The sequence below is a fragment of the Carlito syrichta genome, unplaced genomic scaffold, assembly GCF_000164805.1.
Source record: "Carlito syrichta isolate Samal-C Ts95f unplaced genomic scaffold, Tarsius_syrichta-2.0.1 Scaffold145269, whole genome shotgun sequence".
In the NCBI taxonomy this organism is placed as follows: domain Eukaryota; kingdom Metazoa; phylum Chordata; class Mammalia; order Primates; family Tarsiidae; genus Carlito; species Carlito syrichta.
This window is the reverse complement of record NW_007089365.1, coordinates 183727-202243: the sequence shown is the minus strand read 5'-3', so window position 1 is coordinate 202243 and position 18517 is coordinate 183727. Positions and strand designations below refer to the sequence as shown.

Sequence of the window (18517 nt, the reverse complement as noted above, 5' to 3'; positions counted from 1 at the left end):
GCTTGCAGTGCTTTAGCACCTGCTGGTTTGGGAAATTTGGATCTTTCCTGTTAGAAAAAAAAAAGTGCTTAGTTTATGTGCTTTATAGCAATATTTTCAGAATTCATGTACTTTAAATTATATCTAAACTGGTACATCATAGCTTTCCTGAGAGGGAAAAACATCTAACCACTAGATTCTGTACTGCTGTTTTGCCAGGGTTTTACCGATGACCAGCTGGTGCTGGTGCAGCAGAACACGCTGACGGTGGAAGAGCGGGAGAGGGAGATCCGCCAGATTGTGCAGTCGATCTCCGACCTGAATGAGATATTTAGGGACTTGGGAGCCATGATCGTAGAACAGGCACGTAAGCTGACCTTCCTTGACAATGGGTTTTCTGCCGGACTCTCTGGTCCTCCAAATTTTTTTCATCCCATACTCCTTTCAGAGAAAAAGATTGGAGTCTGTCCCCTCAAAGTGTGTGTGGGTGTGTGGTACGCTTTTGTGTGTAGACATATACATAGATAGGTTGAGTACTCCTAATCCAAAAATACAAAATAGAAATGCTCCAGAATCTAAAATGTGTTGAGCACTAGCATGACCCTACAGGTAGAAAATCCCACGCCTGACCTCACATGACAGGCTGCGGTCAACATTGTTTTATGCACAAAATTATTTTTTAAAAATCACCTTCAGGCTATGTGTATAAGATGTATATGAAGCATAAATAAGTTTTTGTGTTTAGATGTGGCTCTTATCTCATTATATATATGCAGATATTTTAAAATCTGAAATCCAAAACACTTTTGATCTCAAGCATTTTGGTTAAGGAATATTCAGCCTATACGTTGTGTGTTTATAGATTATATGCATAGACCACTGTTGCTCCCTATAAAAACAGTATAAATCTTTTTTTAGAGAAAAAAATTACTAGAAGTTCTAATATTCTCCACTTATGCCCCAAGGGTGCATGTATGAGCACCCTATTTTGAGACCTAGTTGATTCTAACCAAGCTCTGCAATAATTCTAATAATATATAAGATTTCCCTGCCAATTTTGTCAGGTTATTGTGTAACGGCGATTGGAACCACTAGCTTTCAAGTAGAATTCAATTGTTGTTCACCGTTAAAATCTGATTAGGGCATTTTATTATCTTGCCGGCAGGGATTTGGGTCCTGATCCCCCTGAAACCAGCTGCAGAATGGAGTGTTCAGGCTGTGGAAGATCCAGTTACATTAATTACTCCAGCGGTTCCTGGTGAACTGCTATCTCTTCTCATCTAGCATGTTTCCAATACATGCCCTGTTTTTCCTCATAGCCCAGTGTCCGCTTCTTCCTATGTGAACTAAGAGATTAAGCAATTTAAACAGTTCTCCTTGAGGCCAAATTTTAGTTATAGGTAGTGATTGGAGTTGGCTGCTCTCTGCTCTGACCCATTTGTAGAGATGATAATCAGTTTGCAGGTCTAGTCATCACCAGGCCAAGTTTAAGTGGCATCCCCTGCTTACTTGACTCCAGGTACTTGAGCAGCAAGAGGGCACAGGGGCCAGCCCTCTACTGTTCAGAGTCTGTTTCCTCTGGACTGTATATTTCTTAAATCCCCAGTAAGTCCAAATGTACCATGTTCTATAGTGGCTAAATCCAAAAAGGAAGCCTCTATTAGTGTTGTTCTTTCTTTAGGTAGACCTCAGGGCACCAAACACAGCACTGCCACCGGTGCCCACTGTTGCGGGGTTTTCAGGGCTCTTGGTGTACCCTTATATGACATAGTTATGGAAAGCAGAATAGTCCCTTGGACAATGATGTCTGTGATTTGCATATCTCATTTTTGAAGTTCCATTTTCCCAGTTGCAGTTGTTGATCGTCTGTAACTGTCATTTATTGCCCAGGGTACAGTCCTGGATAGAATTGACTATAATGTTGAACAGTCCTGTATCAAAACCGAAGATGGCTTGAAACAGCTTCACAAGGTAATAACATGTCTTTCAATATAGTTGGGAACTTTAGGAACTATTATCAAAGACTGAGAATTCATAAAAGGGTTCTCTTTCATCATAAGTGCCTACAGCATTCTTGTGTATGTTTTCAGCTCTGAATACTGTGGTGTAAAGATATACACATCATTTTATTTGAAGCCCCCGGTGTGTGCAGTGCCTTTACTGCAGTTGATGATTCCAGGTGTACCTCATACTCGTTCAGAAATTGCTAGGAATTCTATTTTGTGACAGTAAAGTCAAAAGGGATTGGAGTTTTCGTCATTTTAGAAAATATTTCATCCTTTCTGAGTCTTCTTGTTTTAGGAAATCAATTGAATGGGCATTTGCTAAAATATGTGTTGAAAAATCGGTCTGCTTGTTGCTGCTGACTCAGGCTTTTCTTATTGTGACACATTTCTGATGAATTGCTGGTGAAGGATCATTCTGGAAAAGATAAAAATCTAATTTTCTCTTTAATTACCATAGCATATCTGTACTACCTTGAGAAATAGAAGTTTGTTGAAGTGAAGGTAGTAGCTCTTTTATTCTTTGCTAATAAGGTAGCTATTTCGAGGATTTTTTAAATGATATTTGTTAATTTCTTTCTTTTTTAAAAAATAGATGAAAAGCATCTTAGAAATCTATATTATAATCAGTTATGAGAAACATGCATAAACTGCTGAGTGGCTCTCATATTTTCTGGGTACATATTTTCTTTAGAAGGAATATAAGAATATTTCACAAATATAATATACTCATTTTATTTTATCTTTGAGACCCACTGGCATTTCTAGCCGTATAGTGAGCATAGCCAATTCTCTGATGCATTGCTCTTTCATTCTTTCTGAAGACAGTTGCTTCCTGGCCCAGAGATGGCCTCATCTAATAGTAGTATCTGGTTTACAGAAAGCCAGATCCTGCCCAAGTCTGACCAGAATGTAGCTGTCTTTTCTGTGTGTGTTGCCACGTGTCAGGTGAGAATGAGGCCCCAGCATCTGATGAGGAGGAGAAGGCTTTTCTATGCAGAATCTTTTTAAGCCCTGTATATTAAAGGTGAAAATGAACTTCAGCTTCCCGCTCTCTAACACCCAGGTTTTGATATACTGCTGAATTATGCATTGGTTTTGAAGTTTCTTAAATAAAAACTAGTGAAATGCTTTAAAACACAGAAGGAAAAGCTTTCTCCGCAGGAAAGAACAAATCTAGTGGGAACTAAATATTTTGTTTTAGACTCTGCTTTATAAATCATCTTGAGAGGTTTTAAGGGCTGTGATTCAGCTCTGGCTTCCCTCGTGTGTTAAAGTAGGCATGGGCCCGCCTTACTGCAGGGCACAGTGATGCCAGCCACGCTGGCCGTTTGCTGGGCAATTGGCCGGGCTCAGGATGATTGAGCCCTGGGAGTGGCTCACACTGAGCGGTCTCTCCAGGGTCTTCCCTGTCCTGATGTCTCCTGGCAGATGAGTGTAGGCTCACTGGGAAATCAGCCCACAGTCAGAAGGTTGTTGAGGGGTGGTGGAGACAGGTGAGGCATTCCAGCAGGGCTGTGAGAGGGCCGTACACACTCCCCTGTTGTGCTTAGAGACCTCTTGGCAGCTTTCCTTTTTCCATGTTCTGTCTGTTACCAGCAATGTGGGGCACTTCGACATTTCTGCACCACAGGTGAGGTGGGGTTCCCACGTCCTGCCGAGTTTCCGGGTACGAGTTTAGGTGAAGGGATATAGAGGGGACTCACCCCAGGTCCAGCTGGGCAAGTCCCTCTGCTGTCAGCACGGGGGCCTTGCCTCAGATGAATTCTTTCTGCATGTGACATCCATGGGGCACACGTACCTGTTTTAATTTCAGAAGATGAGATTTTTTTTCTTTTTTCCAGTGTTAGGGTAGGTAGAAAATGGTCCTCTTTGGGACCATGCGTTCCCTACCTACTGCTGGTGGTAATCCCTGCCAGCTGTCTCTCTCTCAGTGAGGGTGGTATGCATTCCTTAAGGAGCATTGTCCAGAAGCAGGTATTACAGGAGGGATAGTGACATACGTGGGAGTGAAGTAGGGAGAGGCAGGATCACCTGGATCTGGAAGCATCATCTGTGACTTTCCTGTCAGCCTTTGTTTTAACGATAGATTCAGACCAGTTCATTCCTAAGTCCAGGGTAAACAAACAGCTGCTAGGTTGTGTGCTGTCCCCTAATAGTGACTGAACTCGCTCGGATTGATGAGGGATTATAATAACGCAGCTTATGACAGAGATGCCAGTTAGTGCACAGATAAATCCAGAAGCCCCAGATCAGAGATGAGCGAGACTTGACTTGGGATTTTGGGGAGAATGACTACCTTTCCCCCCTCTTTTTGTAGGCAGAACAGTATCAGAAGAAGAATCGGAAGATGCTTGTGATTTTAATATTATTTGTCATCATCATTGTCCTCATTGTTGTCCTCGTCGGCGTGAAGTCTCGATAAGTGGCCCTGGGTGCTCGTGTGGGCCGCACGTGTGGACGTCGGGTGTGCAGAGCTGCAGCCCTGGAACCCGAGGGCACCGGGCAGCGATCTTTCACGGACTCTACTCCCCCCAGTCGCGCTCAAGAGAGGGGGATAGCTTTTGTTTTTCCTTCATTGTTGAGAGTTTAAGGACCCTTGATACTGCTGCAGAAAAAGGTTGAGTTCTGGGATCGGTTATAATATATATTTTTTTTAGAAAGAGAAAATGTATTGAAAGTTTACAGGCACTGTAGAAGCTGTTCGGTATTAGATGTGTATATGCTATTTTTTTAGCAGTCATGTCTGAGCAGCATGTTCAAATAATTTTTGGAAAAAAATTTTTTAAACCATCTGGTTTTTAAGAAATTGGTCCCAAAAATTTATGAGTAGAGGCAAAAATGCCTCTTCCTCTTTCTCTCTATATTTTCCAGTTGAAAACAAACTAAGAAGTCCTTTAAGAATTTATAATCCATTCCCCATTAACTTAATTTAGCTTTTCCATCACTGTTAATGATCAGAGTAACAAAGTGTGAAAAATAAGAACCATCATTGATGTTAATTAACACATTTAGATGGGCCAGTTAAAACAGCTTCATAAGTTTAAATTAATTGTAAATGGAATATTCCTCATTTGAAATGTTTGCACTGCATTTTCTACTGTAAACCAAAAGGGGTTACTAAGCAAAACCACCTAAATTTAAAAGTTGATGATTTGAATGAACCTTACATTAAAAGGAAACTTGCCAGTGTCATGAAAGTCACCGGATTCAGCCAGTGGATATCCCCAGCCATCCTTGCTCAATCCATTACTTATATACCAACTACATAATGACCTGTTCAAACCAGACTCCATTTAATGAACTGTGAATTTACACAGAGGCCATTTTAAATGGGTCACCCCATTTAGGATTAGTGGGTCTCAAATTATTAACCAAACATCACTCCATTTCAAAGTAAAATATTCCACCAGTGGTTTGATTTATCGGCTCTTCCATGGCCACTGAGCAATGCCCAGAAAGCAGGCATGTTGCCAAGGACTGTGGCGGTCTAGACGTGGGAACCCTTGTGCGTGAGCGGATAGCTCGCCCAAGCAGGGTGTGTTGCTTCCCTGCCTGTTATCAACAGGGTGCTCGCATCTATTCCTGGCACTGTGGGATAACGTAGAAAGTGGTGATAACTCTGAAAACTGAAATTGTTTATGTTTTATTGGCCTTGTTTTGATTGACACCAGTATAGTCTTCTTGGTCTTTGTGTAATTTTTTATGACTTTTCCGTTGTTTTTGCTTCTCTTAAAAAGTTTAAGAAGAACATGACGTCATTAAATGCGTTACGTTTTGTTTGGACCAGTCACATAAAATGTCCCTTTTATAGAATTGACTTTGAAGTTGTTTCCAGAAATGTAAACTTGAGGCCAGAGATTCAGGTTGTCCAAACACATTATGGGCTTGACCCCCAAGCCCTAGCCTTCCCTTCCTAAGCTGTTGCTGCCTCCAGGCAGCCACTGGATTTATTTCTGGTGAAACTGCAAAGTGAAATGAAGGTGGCCCTTGCATTTCAGGAAGTAGCATGCTATTCCCTGAGAAACACATTAGGAGAGGTGGTCAGGGAATAAGGCCCAGTGCCTCCTCAGTCACCTGAGTGTGGGGCCACCGCAATCCTGAGGATCCCCGGAGGGTCCTGCAGTCTCAGTCAATGTTAGCCCTGGTCAGAGTGTTCCAGGCAGACCTGCTGCTCTTAGGGGTGGGGATGTTCAACCTTGGGGGCTTGCCTCAACAGTAGTCTATGGTGGCAACACTGTACTTGTGTTGGAGCGTTTTTAAATGCTGAGTCATACCCTTGAAGGAAAGTGACCCTTTAAGAAAGGATCACCATTTATTTATATTTATTTTCACAAACAGAGTGATTAGGGTTGGTTTTTGTTTCCTCAACCCATTTGGGTAAAATAATGAATCTGATTAGCAATTGTTTTAAGGCTGTCATGTGGGGATGGGGAATGACCCCATTCTGCCTGAAGCCAGCCCAAGGCCAGCTGAAGTCCTGCTATGGGCTGTGTGACTGGAAGGAAACCAACAGACCGGCCTGGAGCTGGCCCCAGAGCCCAAACCCAGGTGTGACTTGTTGGCTTCTCAAACCACTGTCTTTTTCTGTTGAGCCTGTACCTGAGGGAAGATCAGTAGCATTTGGAGAAGAAAAAACAATGATATTCTGGTGCCTCAGGTTTTCTTTCCCTCCGAATGCGATGGACTCCGTGGTCAGGTGCCAGCCACCATCTGTGGGCATGCCATACCCTTCCAGCCTCTCTGTTGGACCATGGAGGTAATGATCACCCAGTCTGGTCTCCCCTGGCCTGGGTTGTGCCCTCAGAGGGCACCCAGAACTCAGCCTCCAGGTGCCCTGGCTGGCTCTAGCTGAGGGGGGTGGGAGGGAAGCAGAAATGTTTACCGCTGGTTCTCTCATGCTCCTGATCTTTCCTGAGATCATAACTGAAAACTGCTGTCTCTTGTTTTGTTCGCTTTGGGGGTGGTGGTGCTGGCTGGGCTCTGCCATGTGAAGCAGTGTGTGTCTCTAATTTAACGGATTTACCGCTTTCTCTGCTAATTGAGAGAGCATTATTTATTTGTTTTGACACAAGTGCTTTCAGTGTTTTATCCTAGCTAATGGCTTCTTAAGGTAATAAAACCCTTCCAACCTAATTGGTCAGATAAGGCTTTTTTTCTTGTATGCTTAAATAAAGCAATTAGTAGAGCGCTTCTATCCAAAATGACTTTTTTTTGTCCTTTTTTAAAACTAATTTACTGTTACTGGAAACTTTTTGTACAATAAAGCAATCATGCAGATTAAAGAACATCCTGCAATCCTAGTATTAATTTTAACAATGGCTCGTGTTTCCTTCCAATGCGTGTGTGTTGGGGGGACCTGGCCAGGTTTGGGACCCTTTGAACCAATGACTATCTGTCTTGTGCCTGAGGCCTCTGCTCGGTTTCTGAAAGTCGATCTATCTGATGGATGTTTTCTGAGGGACCAATCTATTTGCTATCCAGTATAAAAAAAGGAAAGCTACCTAAAAGGCAGGTATTTTTCCTATAAAAACATATGCTTTATATACATGCCAAGAAACATTTGGAAATCTTCAGATAAAGCTGTCAGGTACTTTGTTAAGAAGCATTTCTTGCATACAGACTCCAGAGACTTGACTTTCCTAATGACTGAGTGTTTCCTGCTACACCAAAAACTTCAGGAATGGGGTTTACAGTTGAACTCAAAACCAAGACTGTGTTTCCCCGTAATGTGTCGCATCCCAGGGTCCTTCCCAAAGGCCAGGATAGCCAGGGTCACACAGCTTGATTCTTATGTATGCATGGGCCTGGTGGGAGTTGTAGTCATGGAGCCATGATGGACTTGTGTTTTTTTTTTTTTTTTCTTAAATACCCAAGTCTCTACATAGGAAGATATCAGTTGTCATTCTGCATAGTCTTGGCTCACTGTGAGTCTCGCCCTGAGATGCGCTGTTGCTCACAGCGATGCTCTTCAGAGTCTATCAACAAACCTTGCCAAAGCAGCCCCTCTTTGCCGTGCTCTCGCTTGCTTTTCAACTAGAAATTACATTTCCCCAACTAGCTTATCAGCCATTGGCTCTGTCTAGGAGTCCTATTCACTCTCAAAGAAAAGGCATTTGCCATAGAGTTCAAGAACATTCTGATCAGCGGCGATAACATTTTAAAAGTTCTCCATCCTGAAAGGGACTGTGTCAAGGTGGCAACACATGTGTGCATGTGTGGGCTCCGGGTGTGTGCAATTCCTGGTTGGTGACCTCTAGGGTTATGTTCCTGACAAAAAATGACGCTTCAAGGATATGCTGATATAATCTGAAACATTGCTGTTGACAGAGCACTGCCAAGACTCGGACCCCGTACTGGAGGTGTGACTTGCCTAGAGGCTGGGAATCTGGGTGTCCCCACTGAATGCTCACCTTGGCTATAGGAAAACAGCCTGGATGTAGAATTTCTCTGGTGAACTTAGCAGACATCCTATGAGACGTCTGATCCTAACCCAAAGTTGGAGCATTCCAGACTTCTGGTCTGCTTGCCATTGTTGCACAGCCACAGCTGAACACATCGCCTAGGCCAGCACAACTTATATCTGAATGTAACAGGACAGCATAGACTCTACATGCTGCCCTGATAATGATCTTCCTTATTCGAGTCAGACTGTGAGGGGACCACGTGGAGAGACCTTTTCCCAGAAGAGATAGATGCCCATGAGTTAGGTGTAGGGAAGGCAGGTTAGCGCTGAGAGTTTCCTGCTTCTTCGTGGTTCTAATTCATTTATTAGTTATGATAAATTTTCATTTCTTCCCAGAATTTTAATTCTGTTTTGAAACGGAGGGGAAACAACCTCCTTCTAAGTGGCTGGCATTAGAATGAACTAGTGAGGGCCCTGGATGAGCATGCAGAGACTTGCAGCTCCCCCGGAAGTGTTTCTGAGAGTTAGACAGTGGGCGTCATCTGTGTGTATCTTGTCCCCAATTCCATGCCACCTCAGATGGATGTCATTGTACCCGTCTACAACTGGGTTCTCTTGCTACACAAAGGGACATTCCACAGGGTCAAATGGCAAAGACTTGTGCACAATTGTCTGGTCAATTGAGGCAAAAGAAAATAATCATTTGTCCAATTGTCCAAATTAGCTCCCTGGACTGTCCTGAATGCCAAGGGATAATGGTGTGGTTGGCCACGTGAGCTCTGTGATCTGGCTAAAACAGACCATTTAAATGAGGCCCTGTTCAACACAGTGCATATTTCAGTTGGGCTCAGTTAAAATAGACCACTGGGTTGAGCATTTTCTGTTTGTCAACTGTAGTTCTGTAATTGCGTTTAGCTAACCATCCAAATTCTGCCATTAGTAATCACCACTGCTTTCATTTTATAGATGTTGTAAGGGAAGCAAAAGGTCCTGGCTTGCATCATTTGGTCTTTTTCTCAGAGGCAATGCTGAGGGACTCAAGTGTTTTTTTCTTTTTTAACTTGGTGTTCTGACCCAGGACACCATATTAGACCTCCATTTTTATCAACTTGGAGGGGAGAGAGAACATCTCACCTCATCCCTGCCTCCCCTTGTTCCTGATGGGGAAACTGAGACCCACGTAAGAGTGCGCCAAGGTCACAGGCTAGAACCAGAATCATCAACTTTCTGATTTCCAGACCAGGACTATTTCTGCTTATGCCATTTTAATTGTTCATTTCTTTCCATAAAAATAAATGACCTTCTTCAAGAAAGATTTAATGGTCAAAATGTGATTTGGTAAAAAGCTTCCTCAAGGATTTTTTTTCTTATTACAAAGATGAGACTGGCTGAGGCTGAGAGATTTGCAAACAGTGGTCTGTCATTATGCCCAGCTCGAGTTTTCGTGTAATTGGTGTGAGGAGGTTGCTGATGAGTCAGCCTGCTGTGGGACGGAAAACCATGATTCTTCTGTGACGTGCCTCTGTGTACATACGTGGATGTTTGTGGTTGTTTACAGAAGGCATACGTGTGCGTAAAATGCTTCCTGAGATGGATAATGTCGTCTTAAAGTTGTAAATAATAAAAAATGATCTTGCGCAAAACTGATTTTACAATTGCCTGAGAATGCAGCACTTCATTTCAACACTAGGCAATGGCTAGAAATGGATTTTTTAAAAATCCAATTAAGCCTCAAGGTTGGTTATTCATTTAAAAGGTCGGACGAGTTAAACAATGACAGTACCTTCAGTTCATGCTAATAATTAAATTTACACAGAACTCCAGCACTGACATTGTGCCTCGTGGAGACATACATTTTGTATCTTTTCACATGGTGAGCGACCCACATCCCAGCAACTATGCAGATACGCCGGCAGAGCCTGGACCCTTACGTGGGGAGTTCCTAAGCTGGCTGCCAGCCGTGCACCTCTTCCCCTTAGATCCCTAACCCCCCCCCTCAGAGGTCTCAACAGACAGCTGTGTCCTGCTCTACCCTTCAGCCCCTCTTTTCTGTGGCACCAAGAGTAATGGGAAATGGAAAGAAACCTCTCATTTAAAGGGGAGAAAAAAGATATATACATGACTTGGTTTCCCACGCTACTGAGTTGATAATGTAACAAATCCTGTTGTTAAAATTGTACTTTATAGTGTGTATTTACTATGTATTCCTGGCATGTTAAGAAAAAGAGTTCAAAATGTCTTTTTATGGTTCTCATAGGTAATGTTTAAGTATTACTGAATTTATGAAGATGTTAGGAAAACCATGAACCTGACTGGAATGCTTTTTACTCTGTTTGGGTTATAATGTCACCAGGGTTTTATAAATCACTAAGAACAGATAAGTGATCTTATTTCAAATTTAGCATTTTAACCTGCATCATAATATAAGTAAATTTGGAACATTTCAGCACTTTCCATGCATTACTGTGAACCAGCCCAAAATATGGAACCTTTCAGATTTAGTGAGAAAAAAATTGAATTTCCTCCTTACTGTTCTTGAAAAAAAATGCTAACAATTTCTTGTTTGTTTTTCCTTCCCACCCTTTCCTCATACTCTTCGGCTGCCAAAGTCCTCAACAACAGATTTATGATTCCTTTTTACTTTTTTAAAGGTCTGCATTCTGATACTACAGATAGATGGGTAATAAACAAAAGGGTGTTTCTGGGGAAAAAATGTGACTCAGGTTTTTGAAGATGGAATTCTTTTCAATCCACTAGAGAAACATACTATTTACAGGGTCCTGTCAGTGAAGCTTTTCCTAAAGAAAGATTTCTTGATCAGAATAAACACTTGTCCCTTCATTTTACTTTTCTGTAAGCCTCCATTCCTTTATGTTGAGTTTGCTTCAAGGAATGTGGAGCCACATCTGGTCTGTTAATGATTTCTCTCTTCCTTCCGGCAGCCCCCCATCCCAAGATGCCAGGTCTCCAACATGCCCTTGAAAACTTTTGCAGCAACAAACGTAATTTTACTGGAGTTCGAAATAAATAGGAATTTAGTTCCCAAGACAGGAGGGTTATTGCTATCTTCCACTGTGCCCTTCCTGGGAGGATCATTTAGCCCACTGGAACAGCAAGGAGCCTGGGAGAGCACCTGGCTCAGCCCCTCATTTTTTCGAAAAGTTCTAAAAACGGACACTGGAAGGATCACTTTTTTTGTTGTTAACAAGTGGCTCTGTTAGCATGTTTTTATTAACATTATCTCATCCCGCTGATACCGGAAAGTAAAGACAGTGCTTGCAGGTGAGGCTGCATAATGTGCTTTTCCGGCAAAGTGCAACAGATGACATGCAGTCTGCTCCCTTTTGTGTGAGATTCATGAATATATGTAATTTGATTTTTTTTTTCAAAATAGAAATAGTAAAGATAAGCCAAAAGCTAATACAAATGGTGACCAATAGAAGTAAAAATGTCACCTCTGAGGGATAAGTGGGAAGAGGGTAAGGGGCAGGGATGGGATTAGGGATTTCTTGGGAACTACCTTTGTACAGTCTGGACTTTTGAACTATACAAAATATTTTATGTCATCCAAAAAAAAAAATACAAAAAGAATGAACACAGCAAATCCTATTAAATCCAAACAGATGTAGGAAGCTAAATGTACATCAAATCGAAAAGCCACACAAATACCAATATAGCAGTGGGATACACTGCTATATTAATATATAATGAATAATGAATAGAGCAGTGGGATACACTCTTAAGTACAAAAAAGAATAAAGCAGTTGAGCGTGGTGTTGTTGTTTTTTTGCGGGAGTGGAGGCTGCTGGTGAGGGTCGTAGGAAACAGAAAGTGAGTCTCCATGTGAGGAGGTTGGGGACAGGGTCCTCTCCATGGGGTTGAGATACATATGGAAGGTGGGCCATGAAGAGGAACCCCGTGCTCTGGGATTTGAATGGAGCCATCAGTGTGACCTCATGATACTAAATAAACCAGATCTGGGAGATCAGAAGCAGCCGACACCCGGGAGCAGGGAGTATGCCCAGCACCCAAGCTGGGCTTCTCCATATGAAGCTCTTGGTTTCTAACCAGCCATTCCCTGTGCTAAAAAGAACCAGGGATCCTCAGAGAAATAGCTGGCTCTAATTCAGGGCAAGGAAGGAACAAAATGAGCCCGAGAATCATCTTATTGTTCTAGAAAGGACAAAAGTCCTCAAACATTGATGGGAACGTGTCTGAAAGATGGGAGCCGGCCTGCTGGGGCTCTCGTCAGCCTGAGCAGGGACACTTGGAGCAGCAATGCACACAGGGGCAGGGCTGGCTTCGTGGGTGCACAGCCACGGCAACCATGGGCCCTGTGCCCAGTCCACGGCTCTGCTGTTCCATCTTAATGCCAATTTTTTAAAAGGAGGCTCCGCATTTTCATTTTGCGCTGGACTGCACCAGTTACATCGCCAGTCCTGGGGAGAGGGGCAGGTGCCTCAGGAATACCAGGGGAGGGACAACAGATCTAGGGCATCACCACCCTACAGCCTGTGCTTGATTCAGGCAGAAATTTTGGATACTCAAGACATTGGAGAAGAGGTTGGTGGAAACCCGAACATCCTAGTAGTCTCACGGTGTCATTCCATGGGGATAAAGAGGGAGTTTATTTTAATTCTATCAGGTATAAGAGGGGAAATGTACTTTCACCATGAAAAGCATCATCTGCCCAGTGATGGGGGACACTGAGGTGATGTGCCCTCCATGGAGGGGCAGCAGGAGCCACAGCGTGTATTTCTGCCAAAACGTTTAACCCAAATCGAATCACAAGGAAACAGTCGAATCCAGACTGTGAGACCTTCCCCAGGACATGTCAATGTCATGAAAGACAAAGGCAGGGATTGTTCTGGATTAAAGGCGACCAGAGAGGCTTGACAACCAAACGCAATGCCTGATCCTTATTTGGATTCTGGATTTGAAATGAAAAAGCCATGAAGGACATGGGAACTGTTAACAAAATTTCAGTGTAAACTGTACACTAGATAATAGCATTGTTTCAGTGTCAGGTTTCCATGAGTATGATCAGGATGTCACTGTGATTATGTGGCTGGTGCCTTTGTTCTTGAGAGAGACAACACGGAGGTAGGGGTACGTGTGTGCAGCTTACTGTAAATGGTACACAAAAAAAATATGTGCACACATATGTATATACGTACATATATGTTACTCAAGTAAGAGCTCATTTGTTCCCTGAAGGAAGAAAGAACTCATTGCCATGAAAAGCACATTCCTCTAGAACTTTTCTGGAAAATTCCTTAGCTTGTGGAAAAGATGATAAACGAGTATAATGAACACTTGTACAATCTTCACCTAAATTTGTACATATATTTACACTTATACAGAGGATGCCAAAAAAAAAGCATACACACACACACTGGCATACTTTACTGTATTGTGGTGGTCTATAACCAAAACCAAATATCTCCAAGGTATGCCTGTGCATATAAATATATACCAGGGATGCCAAAAAATGTATACAGATTTTAAGAGATGTTATCTGTGTATTACTTTTAGTTTGCTTAATCAGAAGTGTCTGGATGCTGATGGTAACCCACTTTGAGTACCTCTTGTAATTGCTCAAGTCAAACATGACATATTCATCTTTTGTTATTGGTATATATTGAGTATTGCAGTTTTAGTGCAGTTTTTTTCTTTCTTGAAGTGTGTGTACTTTTTTTTGGCATCCTCTGTATAACTGTGTATATATATGTACAAATCTAGGTGAAGGTTGTACAAGTGTTCATTATACTTGTTTATCATCTTTTCCACAAGCTAAGGAATTTTTCAGAAGAGTTCTAGAGGAATGTGCTTTTCATGGCAATGAGCTCTTCCTTCCTTCAGGGAACAAATGAGCTCTTCTTCCTTCAGGGAACATTTAGTGCAAATCTAGGGGGTGTGTGTGGTGCACAAGTTAGAAAAGGTAACTGAAGCACTTAGGGAGTGGTGAGGGAAGGCAGGAACCCCCACAGCACAGGGTGATGTTCGGGGAGGTGGTGCGGGTAACTTGTTATCTGTTGGCTGAGGGCTCCCTTCTAGGCCAGCCGTTCCAGGATGGTGTCGTGGAGGGGGTCCCTAGATCTGAGCCCCTGCTTCTCCTGGGCTCACGGAACACGGTCATTCTCAACCAGGACGGAGCCCCGCCTGTATTTAACCTTACACCTGATGGGGCACTTCCAGTGGCTTTCAGTGTCCCACAAGATCTAGTCCAAACTCTGTGACTCAGGGTGCATCTTCTGCACACTTCATGTCCAGTCACACGAGCCTTTGCCGATGCTGGAGTGGGGTGTGTCCCTTAGTCCTTGTGTGAGTAGTTCCTTGGTCAAGTATCAGACTGCCTGACACACATCAACCCACCCCTCAAGACCCAACTCAGAGGTCTCATCCTAGTCCAAGGAACTGTCCCTGCCTCTTCTCCCAGTGATGCGATCTCAGGATTTTACTGCTATACTGGCTGCCCCTTCCTTCTCCCTCCTCCCCCCCCCCCGCCCCCCACACTCACGCCATTGCATCCCCAAAGGCTGACAGGTCCTGGAGCCTTTCAGAACTGATGTTCAATAAATGTATGTGGAATGAATGAAGGAAGGAAGGAATTAATGAAAACTCCAGAAAGCATGAAGCAAGGACACCAAGAAAATGAAAGTTCCTTCAAAATATCAGATGTAATGGGATCTGGGAGACTTGTGGAGATCAGCTGAGAATAAACAGGCATTAGGAGACTTTAAACCGGTGAACTCTGACGTGACATTAACATATAAATGCACATTTCAGACACCTAGAACCATCTGCCATGGTATAGTTTCAGGAATGTGAACTGCACCAAAAAACTTGCTAATAAGTCCTGGGAACTTTATTCTCATTTCTTCCAGACGTTTTTAATCTTTTCTTCAACTTTTTTTTTTTTCTTTGAACCAGAGTCTCACTCTGTCACCCAGGCCGGAGTGCAGTGGCACGCTGCTCATGGCCACTGCAACCTTGACCTGCTGGGCTCAGGTGATCCTTCTGCCTCAGCCTTCCTGTAGCACCACCATTCCTGGCTAATTTTTTGAGTAATTGTAGAGACGTAGTCTCACCAAGTTGTCATGAACCTTCTTCAACTTTTAAGCCAAGTCTGAACACCCAGTTGAATGTGGAATGGGTCTCAAGTCATCAAAAGCATAAATTGCTTCTTGGGTTGCATTAAAAATCTGGTAATTTGTTTTAAATTTTCATTTTGTAAAGAAAATTAAATAGAGGTGAATTTTTCATTGACAGTGAAATATATACTAAGCCGTGGATTAATACCTTCATAAGAATTTGTCTAAACAAAGTGCTGTCTGTCTTATTTATGTTAAAGTCTGTAAAGTGAAAAGGAGAAAGTACTTTTCTGGAATATACTTGTATCGGTCACAAGCTGCATCTTGAGGAAATTGGCAGGCATCTGAAGTGGAATAATTCCTTAGTGTTCTGTTTAGTTTGGATGTCTTTGATTCAGGGGTGGCTGAAGACCAGGATCACCAGTATTTGCTTTCAACAAGCATCTAGCATTTTCTCTTGCTTTGTGTGTAATAAGTGCTCAATAAATGTTGGTTGAATTGAATCAGCTTGTTCATCCTTTCTCGGGGCTGTCGGGGTTGTCCAGTCTATTCTTAAATATGGAAGAATTCTAAAAGTTAAAAATCTCCAAAATGACCTCTTCACTGGCAATTTCTCTCGTCTTCCAACTCCCTGTACACAAAACTGCTAGATCTGGCTTTCTGAAATGCTCCTTGGATCCCTCTTCAGTTTGCAATAGTCTGTGGAGTGAACTAAAGACTCCCCACCTCACCCCTCACCCACTCCTGCTCCGCAGGAAACCTCTGTTCTAGCCAAACTGGTTTCAGAGCTTCTTAGACACACTCTGTGTCCATGTTTTCTCCTGGGACTTCTCCCTTGTAGAATGCTGACCCCTGACCCCTTTCGCCTGTGAAAGTTCTATTTCAGCCATCAGGGTACAGCCTCTGTCTCTTAACCTCTCGAAAGACCCCCCCACCCCCAGCTGTCTCAGCGCCCCCCCCCCCCGCCCTGTGTCTTTCTGCAATGTATTTGCAAACAGAAGAAAGAGTGATAGATCTTCATACACACTCTTAGTACCCTTTACAATGTGTGAAAACATTCAGCTGCTGTAAATCTTTTGAAGAAAATAAGATCCAATTAGCGTTGACTTTATGTTGAGAAAGCCAAGGGTTTTAAAGGAATTCCTTTCAGTCATCCAACAGATATTATTTGAGTGCCTGCTCCATGCCAGGCTCTGGAGGAAAAAAAAAACAAAAGATGAAAAGAACTGCCTTCAGGATGCTGAAACTCTAAACTCTGAGTGTTTCTGAGGGTCTGCCCCATGGCAGGGACCATGGCCCAGAGATGGGGGTGAGGAGGAGGCCCAGAGGAAGTAGGCAGGGGAGGTGAGGCTGTGGCTTGTGGGCAGGATGCAGGTCAGCGAATCAGGAAGGTGAGCCAGGAGGTCCGTGCTTCCATTGCCACCCTAGGGATTGAGTGGCTTTGCTATTTTTTGTTTGAAAGTTGACAATGAAGAAGTAACTCAAAATAAGAGGGATGGCATGTAGTACTAGCTGGAAGTGACTGAGGGGATGGTACGCAAAGGACCAGGATGCGGGTGGTACAGGGACACAGATCTTTATTTTTAAATGACTCCTGGGTAAGAGTGTCCTCAATGGGGTCTGAGCTTAGCAGAAGCCAGGAACCTTGCCAATGGTACATCCACCATCCAATGAACCCCCTTTCCCTGTCATATGCCCCTCACACCCTCTGATGGCCTCTCCTTCCCAGTAAGCAGTGGTGGTGGTCAGCCCCTCCTCCCCGATCTCATTTCCCTTGTCTCCTGCTCTCCCTGATGGGGTGGGAGGCAGTAGGGGCAGCTTGCTCAGACTGTTGCTAGATTTCTGCAGAGGGGTGGGCTGGGAAGGCCCACCTCAGCCACACACAAGGGAGTCCCTGGATTTGTAATAGGCTGTCCTATTGGAAACCCATGTTCCTGTCACCCCTCTCACATCCAGGACAGGGCCTGGCAGAGTGGGAGTCTGGTAAATGTCAAGGAGCCTATATTATTCAGTGGGGAGGAAGTGGCTGTTGATGTATGTTCTGCCCACCTTGCCAAGCAGCGAGGCCCTAGTAGCACTCAGGAGTCAGCCTGGATCCAAGAATCGCCCAGCCAAGCCAGCCTGACAGGTAGGGGGCTAGGTGTGGAGAGCAGTAGTGGCAGCCCTGCCTGTGGGGTACCCTGCAGCTGCTCAGGAACCTCTGGGGGCCTGCTTAGAGCCTGCCTAGGAAGGCCTGAGGTTGTACCCAGAGTGCCCAGGCAAGTTGGGAGTGGGGCCCTTTCTGGAAGCCATGTCTGGCCATGTGATGGGCAGGGCAACAGGGCCTTGGTGGCATTCAGGACCTGGCCCCAATCCAAGGATCACCTAACCAATCCAGCCTGGTGGATGGGAGTCAGGAATGTGGTGCAGTGGAGGGGTCGTGCCCCACAGAGTTCCTATGGGGGCCCCAGCAGCAGCCCAGTGCCCTTTCGGGGGCTGTTTGGGCCGGACTAGGGTCTGGTCGGGCAGGAGTGGCTTTGGGAGGGCCTGGGCTGGATCCAGTGGGGCCCTTCCGGAAGCGCATCTGGCTATCGTGGAGGGCAGGGCCTTGGTGGCACTCAGCACCTGTCCCCAATCCAAGAATCACCTAACCAATCCAGCCTGGCGGATGGGGGGACAGGAGTGTGGTGCAGTGGAGGTGGCCCTGCCCTGGGGATTCCCGCTGTGCAGGGCCCTCTGGGGGCCCGCTTGAGGCCAGCCTAGAGGGCCTGAGGTTGGGCCCGGGGTGCCCAGGCGAGTTGGGAGTGGGGCCCTTCCTGGAAGCCATGTCTGGCCATGAGGAGGGCAGGGCGGCAGGGCCTTGGTGGCCCTCAGGACCTGGCCCTAATCCAAGAATCACCTAGCCAATCCAGCCTGGCAGATGGGGGTGGTCAGAAGTGGGGTGCGGGGGGGCGGCGTGCCCGGAGGTTTCCCGTGGGGGCCCCAGCGGCGGCCCAGGGCCCGCCCAGGGCCTGCTTGGGCAGCCTAGGGTCTGGTCTGACAGGAGCGGCTTCGCG

The 18517-nt window shown here is 44.5% G+C and overlaps 1 protein-coding gene across 5 annotated transcripts in view; it reads left to right on the top strand.

The window, feature by feature from the left end:
* STX16 (syntaxin 16) overlaps nt 1-18517 on the top strand; it is a 56589-nt gene that overhangs the window by 18264 nt on the left and 19808 nt on the right. For 4 of the 5 annotated variants that reach the window (XM_008050388.2, XM_008050389.2, XM_021708738.1 and 1 more), the window contains 3 exons: nt 199-342; nt 1870-1950; nt 4303-7272. In XM_008050388.2, the coding sequence (XP_008048579.1) occupies nt 199-342; nt 1870-1950; nt 4303-4407 (330 nt within the window). In that variant the 3' untranslated portion in view covers nt 4408-7272. Of the gene's footprint in view, nt 1-198; nt 343-1869; nt 1951-4302; nt 7273-18517 lie in introns of those variants that run through there. The other variant, XM_008050375.2, reaches the window with a different exon arrangement.